At 36.8% G+C, this 8,511-nt stretch overlaps 1 protein-coding gene across 1 annotated transcript; it reads right to left on the reverse strand.

Moving 5' to 3' along the window:
- Nucleotides 1-6,604: 6,604 nt before the first annotated feature.
- On the reverse strand, nucleotides 6,605-8,280 carry LOC121406263 (lengsin-like; the record flags this gene model as incomplete). The annotated part of the gene is made up of 2 exons (XM_041597282.1): nucleotides 6,605-6,772; nucleotides 6,820-8,280. A coding segment is annotated over one exon (1,392 nt), but the record flags the coding sequence as incomplete, so codon positions are not given.
- Between the last annotated feature and the right edge of the window lie 231 nt (nucleotides 8,281-8,511).

Here is an 8,511-nt window from a genome sequence, read left to right on the forward strand (position 1 = left end):
TAATATAAATGACAGAGGTAAAAATGGCGGAGGTAAAGCAAGGCAGAGGCAAAAATGAGAGATGTGGGGGTTGGTTTGTTAAAAAGCTCGAAAAAGTTTTCGCTCCAAAATTGTACGGGATTTTGTTCAGAAAGGGGAAAAATCACCCCCCTCCCCCCACACACGATGAAGTCCATGTAGGTCAGAAAAATCACAGCCCAAAAATAATATTAGATAATAAAGAATGTTTTTCTTTTGTCCAAAAATAACTTGTGTCAAATCTTAACTTTTTGCATACCAACCTAATTTCCAGTTATAGGAGGGGCTGCTTATGGTGTACAAAATACCCAACAATACCGCTGCTTCCAAGGGTTATGATCATGAAGGCTTTATATTCTTTAATATCATATTGAATGCAGTGGTCAAGGTCCAGGGTCTTCTTTTATACAAAGAATCTGAACAAGACCCTCGATCGACCCCAATTGGTCTACTAGGCAAAACAAGTATATAATTGATTTTCATAAGTTATAAAATCAGTGCCGAACCTGAAAATGCATGCTTATTAATATTCGAATATAAAAAAAATTAATACAGACGACATACAAATAAGGACAAAATATTTGACGACATCCTTCGTGACAATTTTAACGTCGATATGCTTTCCTCAAGGCGAAGGCGGGGTAAGTTGTGACACTTTTTGCATTTTGCATGTTAGAATTAATATGACTAGTAATATTGTAGAAGTAAGTACCACGCCTTTAAATTTGATTCTTTGGAAATGTTTTTCACCTACATATATCTTTCTACCCCCACACTGAAAGTCATCGTGACCTTTGAATATAACGATGTCAAATGGCTCAACTTGCCCCATATATGGAGTAAGTTGTGCCACCGTCTAGGGTAAGTTGAGCCACAAAAACTATGTACAAAATGTATGCGGGAAGAACCAGGATGTCAATTTTTCATTTAAAGTCTTTTCACTTGCCAATTCTCAATAAATACTAACATCTTCTAAAATTCAAAGAACTGTCATGTGAATTTGCTCCTTTCTGCCTGCATATCAATGGCTTTTTATTTTTTTTATAATACATCACCATAAGAATTAACATGGCTCAACTTGCCCCATGTTGATTTGGCTTAAATTACCCCAGTCCGAACTTCTTGCGATATCTTCACATCCACACATTTCTTATGCATTCATCATGTAAAAAACTATGACAAGAATGACAATCCATGCCTGGACTGACAATATTGTTCTCATTTCTATATATATTCAAAGACGTGTTTGGGTAAAAAGCACTTATCTATTTCACACCCTTTTTTTACTTTTTTGGCTGAAATTTGCATTTTTCCCTCTCAAAAAAGTACTTTTTGTTCAAAGTTGGAAATAAGGTGGTTGAGTTAAGGTTATGCAATGGGTCATCAATACATGGCACCACCACAATGTCTGACTCATTCATTATTGGCCTGGGGTGGTGGCTCAACTTGCCCCTATGCTCAACTTACCCCGCCTTCCCCTATATATTCTCTCTATATGTGTTTTTCCCCGCCCCAAAAGCCTTTCTGTCTCCCTACTTCTCTTATGTTGTCTCTTCCTACTTTTTTATTGGTAATTCTGGCAAAGCTTTAGGTCAAAAGAACCAGCCAGACAAAAATGAATGTTATAAAGAGATGAATGAGAACAGAACAGTTCATTTTTCTTCGGATAGATTGAATAAAAAAATATATGTCCTTTGATTTCTTTGTAAAAAAAACCCTCTCGGTTCACCTCCACTGAATTCATAAATAGCATTAGGCCCACGAATTGCCTAACCGTTACATGCACTTCAGGCAAATAATAAATTTTGAAAAGCACCTCATATAACTGTATATATGCGTGGTTTTCTTTTTTTTTTCTTTTTCAACGATAACGAAACCGAAACGATGTGTAAAACATCACGAGTAGCAAAACACTATGTCAGTGGGATGATAACTATTATTACTCTTGCTAGAGAAGTCAGTTATGCCTCTGCCATATTTACATCTGCCCTTTTTACCTCTGCTATATTTACCTCTGCCATTCATGCCATTATACATCTGACATTTTTACCTTTGCCAGTATTACCTCTGCCATTTTTTACCTCTCCCTTATTCACCTTTGCCATTATTACCTCTGCCATTTTTACTTCTGCCATTTTTACCTCTGCCATTTTTACCTTTTGTCATTTTTACATCTGCCATTCTTACCTCTGCCATTATTAGTTTGCCACTTTTACCTTCGCCATTTCTACCTCTTTTATTATTGCCTCTGCCATTTTTTTCGACTTTGGAGCGTGTACTATACCTTATCGTCCAAAAGTGATTACGGTAGGGGAGAGTGGTCGCGTAAAGAACAACCACTGCGTGCCTACTGTACTAGTTGTGTCTACAGGCAGGATGTAAAGCGATAGATGTTGAGAGAACATAAATAACACGAAATTCTGTATATGGGACTACAATTAATTAGTGCTCGCTCATAGTTGAAGTTCGAGCAGGTGGAGGCGATTTCCGATGGAAAATTCACCTTATCATGCTTATTGCGAAAGTCCCGTGAGGAGGCGAGCGCAGTAAGGTGAAACATCAAAGAATACTAAATTTCCGGAAAAGCCATTAACTTTGGAGCAGTTTTTCACCATTTTCGTCATTTTTTTTACTTGGAATAATAATAACATAGGATATTTATATTGCGCACATATCCACCTTGTTAGGTGCTCAAGACACTCCTATATGAGATGGGTATAAAAATTTCTGCCAGAATATCAACGTTCACATTAACCGCTTTAGCGTGACCCAGGCCAGGTGAAAATGGGTCGTCAGTCAGTTGCAAATAATTACACTCGGTTTTAAATCTTTTTTTTTACAATTTACTTTTTAATATCTCTAATGTATTCTTCACCATGCTTTTTTTTACTTGACAAATATATCAAGATATTTCACCGAAAAAGAACTTAGAAAAACAAATGAGAAACCTGGAGGAGAGGGACATCACCCCCAAGCCCCGCAAGTGGTAGGCCCGTCTGGGCACTTCATTGGATATCTGAACTGACGAATCTTAAAGAAGGGCCTGGAATATAGGAAAAGGAGTCTCCAACGGTTTAGACGGCTACACTTCGTAATTCCGAAACACGTAAATTGCCTATACCTCGATGTTCGTTAATCCGAAAACGTAAAAGGGTTCATTAATCTGAACATTTGTGGCGTTATTCCGAAGGTTCGATAATCCGAAAACGAAATAAGGTTCGATGTTCCGAAGGATCGTTAATCCGAAAACGAAATAAGGTTCGTTGTTCCGAAGGTTCGTTAATCCGAAAACGAAATAAGGTTCGTTGTTCCGAAGGTTCGTTAGTCCGAAAACGAAATGAAGTTCGTTAATCATTTCGTTTTCGGACTAACGAACCTTCGGATATACGAACCTCATTTCGTTTTCGGATTAACTAACCTTTGGAATTACGAACCTCATTTCGTTTTCGGACTAAAGAAGCTTTGGAATTACGAACCTTCGGAAATACGAACCTTCGAAAGAACGAACCTTCGAAAGAACGAACCTTCGGAATAACGAAGCTCGGAATAATTACGAATTTATGCGGGTTTGGACAAAGGAGTTGGTAATCGATATAGACCGAAGTATCTTGACCTGTCCTATTATTTTTTATGTTCAAGTATGTTTTATTGTTTTCCGGAGTCTAACGAAATTGCTTTAAAATACATGAATTGGAATGAAATCACCCCAATTCAATAATATCATCTGTTTATATTTGAGAGGGGTATAAAACGCAATTAAACCCCTGTTTTCCAGGTTCGTTCTTAATCTACACTGCAAAAACTCCGGTGTTGATTTAACCCGACCCGGAATGTATATGTCCACATCAGAGAAGTATTGAAACAACACCAGTTTAAAATCAAACCGATGCTGTTTTAAAAGTAATTGGTGTTATAAACACATATCTGGTGTTAGACCAATAGCAAACCGGTGTTGTTTAACACTTCTCTGGTGTTGACATATATAGATTCCGGGTTGGTAGTTAATCAACACCAGAGTTTTTGCAGTGTATTATGTTATCTTCTCCCGGCCTCTCCTCTCCTTCGTTCTTCCCTTTCGTTCTCTTTTCATCTTACTTAATTTCATTCTGTTCTTCCCCCCCCCCATTAATTTCTTTTTTTTTTGTAATTTTCCTTTTTCGATATTTTCTCTATTTCTTTTCTTCTTCTCCATTGTTTTCTTCTCATGTTTTTTCTTGTTACACTGTTATAAAATGTATCCTTAAATAAAAGAAGTTCCTGCAGCAGAATCTCGAGAACATCTGTAATCTCACAGGAAATTGGTATTTGGTGTATGGAACCTTACAAATTTCCTTGAAGAAAACCCCCTTTTCCCCTTTTTAAACAGACCTGTTCTGTTAAGTTGCAGAAAAATTCCTGTTTACAGAATGATTATGTTATTGCTTACTGCAAATTCTTCTTTTTTTCTGTAAAATTAGGAGTTTTTTTTTAAGTGTGTATAACTCGTATTCTTCTCCCCTTTCCCTTCCCATCTATCTATCCACCACCCCGCTACATCATTATTATCTCTTCCGAACGACCTGATATAATTCAGTTTATTTTCTACCTCAGTTTTTTATTTAAGTATTTTGTCAACTACGAATGGATTATCATGTCCATTTTAGATATTTGATGTACACCCATTTGTATACGGATCTCTGATTTCCCTGCTTCTTCTCTCTTTTTCGTATTTCGTCTTTTTCTGTTATATTTCTTCTTCTTTGCATATTTTTCTTGTATATACTTTATTAATTTAACCCTGATGATCACTCACTCCCCTTTTGTCCTGATATTTAATGTACAATGTATAATGGTATGTATTCCCCAATCCTCCTAGGTGTTTGATTGTCTTATGTAATTTTATACTTAATTATGACATTTTCATTTGTATATTGTCAATAATCCATCTGCAAGGGTTGCATTTAATGTTTAAACATGATAAACAAACAAAATTGTTCCCGAGAGCAACAGTCCCCTTTTCCACAATTAGGGGAACAATTATTCATGCTATGCCAACCAGTGTTCTCCCTTTGCATTGATTTCACAACATATTTGAATAAGAGTTGCCACTTGCCAGAGCTGTCTATCTAGCTATCTATATCTACGTTGCTCTTTTATTTTGCATCAAAAGAAATGAAAATGCTTCATGCATTGTTGATATCAATGTGTGCACGTGCTAAAAAACACGAACAACAAATGTTCCCTTTTTTACCCTTATACATGTTTATAGAATGATAACATTAAAACCCTCAAAAAGAAAAAAAAAGTAAGACCTTCGAAATTCTCAATACAAAGCAAGCAAACTTCAACATTTTTCACAGACGATATCAGAGATTTTATTACAAAAGGTTCCCGTCCAATTAGGTAATGCCCTAAATCCTGAAATAGAAAAATAAAAACCGTGATTACAAATGTTAAAAATCCATGTTGTCAGTAATACACTTACCATTGTTTTGGCATGTTTAAATAAGATAGTTGCCAAAGCTGTCACATGTATGATCATATTGTTCCCTTGACCCATATACATGTATTGTATGATAAAAAAATATGACACTATAACCCTTTAAAAAATTACATAATATATAAATGCTAAGTCCTTAAAAATTACCAAAGAAAAAAAGCAAACTTTCACACTACTTAAAGACAATAAAAGATTATTTTTATTTCTTAAGAATCCCGTCTACATTGTTCTAGGTACTAAAAAAATTTTTTTTTTAATTTTTTATTACAAGTGAACAGACTTTATATAGAAACAAAGAAGACATATTTTATGATTTATAAGCCAAGGAAAAGTAACATTGAAGACACACCATAATATTATACATTGATAATACTATATTATATAGATTTCAAATGTTTAAGTAAAGGAGTTGCTAAAGCTGTTGTACGTGCAATTAATCAAATATGTTTATATTGCTTCCGTGTTTTTCACCCATATATAGTACTATAAAAAAATGATAATACTAAAATCCTCAAGAAAAAAATGAATGAACAATCACAAAGTCCTTAGAAATGATATAAAACAGTTTTACATTATTTACAGACGATAAAAGATAGTTTTACTCATTAAGGATCCCATCCAATAAGGCAAGGCCCTAAATGCTGAAAAAGAAAAATGCAAATAAGGTTACAAGTGAACAGACTTGAAATAAACACAAGGAAGACATATCTTTTGTACTTTCTAATCCAATAAATGCAAAAACTGAAAGATTATGACATTATCATAAGAAAGTCCAATATATATCGTGGCTAGCCACCTCCAGGGATGGTCCTCCCTAAATAGATTTTTTAAATCATTTTTTCTTTAAAAACTAAAACTAAAAATCAGCTTATCTCACGAGGGAACTCGTCTTCTTCATAACGTTAAGATTTGAAGTCATGAAGTTTAAAAAAAAAAAAAGACCTGATAAAGAAGTTTTTAGCACAATTTCCTTGGAAGTTTCATTTAGAGATCACCCAGTGGGCATATCTCATGCTTGACTGAACCCTGAACTTTTAAATCTTGTTTTATCCGTATTCTTGGGACCTTTCACTGAATTTCTTTTACATTCAATTGAGTACTATCTGACAAGTTATAATTCCCCATTAAGGTTAGGATGTGCTTCATCAAGCTTGGTGAAAACCTCAAAATTCCAATTTGGCCGCTTACTGTTGGTTTTGATGTGGCAGGCCACAGCTGTGATGGATTTTTGATACCGTTCCTAATCACATTCATGGTTTAAGACTTATGCCATTTGTTACATAATTTATAATGTTATTTTCAGGAAAAAAAATGAAACATATGATTCTCGAGGCGAATTACCTCGTTTTAAAAAGTGGAAATAAAAGAATAAGCATTTGAACAAAATCGGGTTAATTTTGTATATTTTCTGCTTTAGAAAGTGCAATCCCGTGTTTCCTCGCAGCAACTAGAAGGTCAATGAATTCCTGGCCAAGGGCGTCACAAAGGACTTTATCTTGGACCAAAGCTGCGAGACCTTCCTCCATATCACAGGGAACTTTCGTTGGATTTTTAGGGATATCCTTATGGGCGTTTCCTAAGCATTCTCCTGGTAGAGGTATCTTGTTGATAATACCGTCCAATCCTGCAGCAATGGTACCTGCAAGAATAAGATATGGGTCTGCATCAATCCTTCCAAGCCGATTTTCTATGTACGATCCACTCGGCCCATCGCTCTTCTTGACGCGGAAAGTAGCCGAGCGGTTGTGTTTGCCCCATGAAATGTATGACGGTTCTACCGAATCTACCAGTTCATAAGCACCGAACATCTTGATCCCGCTAACGGTGGAAGCCATGAGGGGTGTCAACGCCCGTGTGTGAGCAAGCAAACCAGCAATCCAATGCTTAGCCGTGTCACTAAGGTCACCAGTTGTAGCGTTGAATACCACGTTACCAGACTTGTCCCAAAGAGAATGGTTCAAATGAAGGGTAAACCCACTCCCAGTGCCATCGGGATCAGCAATGAATAGTGCTTTGTATCCGTTGCAGAGAGCGATTTCGCTACATGCATCCTTGCAGATAACAGCCTCATCAGCAGCCCTTATTCCAAATGAAGGTTTCGTAGACACTTCAAGAGATCCGTCAGGGCTTTCAGAATGTATAGCATCCACAGTTACCCCTACCCGTGGCAAGGAGTCAAACAACTGCTTTATGTAGTCCCTGGCCGTTGCAAGGAGGATGCTACTGGCACAAAATCCCACTCGTTCCTGAACTAGTTGTTCACCCTTGTTGCCGCAAAGACGGAATTCCAATTCGTAAGCACTCATCAGTGATAACCCCAAACCTTTCAAACGTTTGAGTTGCTTGTTCGCCACGTTTCTCGGATGCTCAACCACGGGGTCTTTCATATTAAGGTGATAGAGTACTGTTGAGACAGCTGCCGTATCCTCAAGCCACGGGATAACCCGAAAGGTGCGCAGATCTGGAAGCGCACACATATCAGAGAACCAATAGGTTTCCTTGAAATCACATTCGAATCCTTCTCCTACCGGATCTTTCATGAAGCAAATCGGAGAAAAGAGGACCCCTTTCTTTAGGGTCGATGACAGTTCTTCCAGAGTGTTTACGGCTACCATCTTACATCGCGTGATGCCATTGATGTCAGTGAATTCCACGCGGAGTATCTTCACTTTTTTCTCCTTAACCTCGTTTATAATGCGGATTAATTCTTCAGACTGATGAACGATATCTGTAAAGATATAGATTGAAGGAAAGAAAAAAACAATGGCTATTACGATGATCAACAGTCAACATTGTCCGGGATGGAGGTAATCATTGTAATCTATTGTGTCGACTTTTACTTGAATGGCGGGACGCCAGTTATTCATATATCATTGTGTTTATAATAATGACGATGATGATGAGGAGGAGGAGGAGAATGAGGATGACGATAACCCCTCTCACAATAAGACAATCCCCATCAATCAAGTCATTTAAGAAGTCCCTCAAAACTCTTTTGTTCTAGGCAACTGCTT

The sequence above is a fragment of the Lytechinus variegatus genome, chromosome 19 (genome assembly GCF_018143015.1).
Source record: "Lytechinus variegatus isolate NC3 chromosome 19, Lvar_3.0, whole genome shotgun sequence".
NCBI lineage: Eukaryota > Metazoa > Echinodermata > Echinoidea > Temnopleuroida > Toxopneustidae > Lytechinus > Lytechinus variegatus.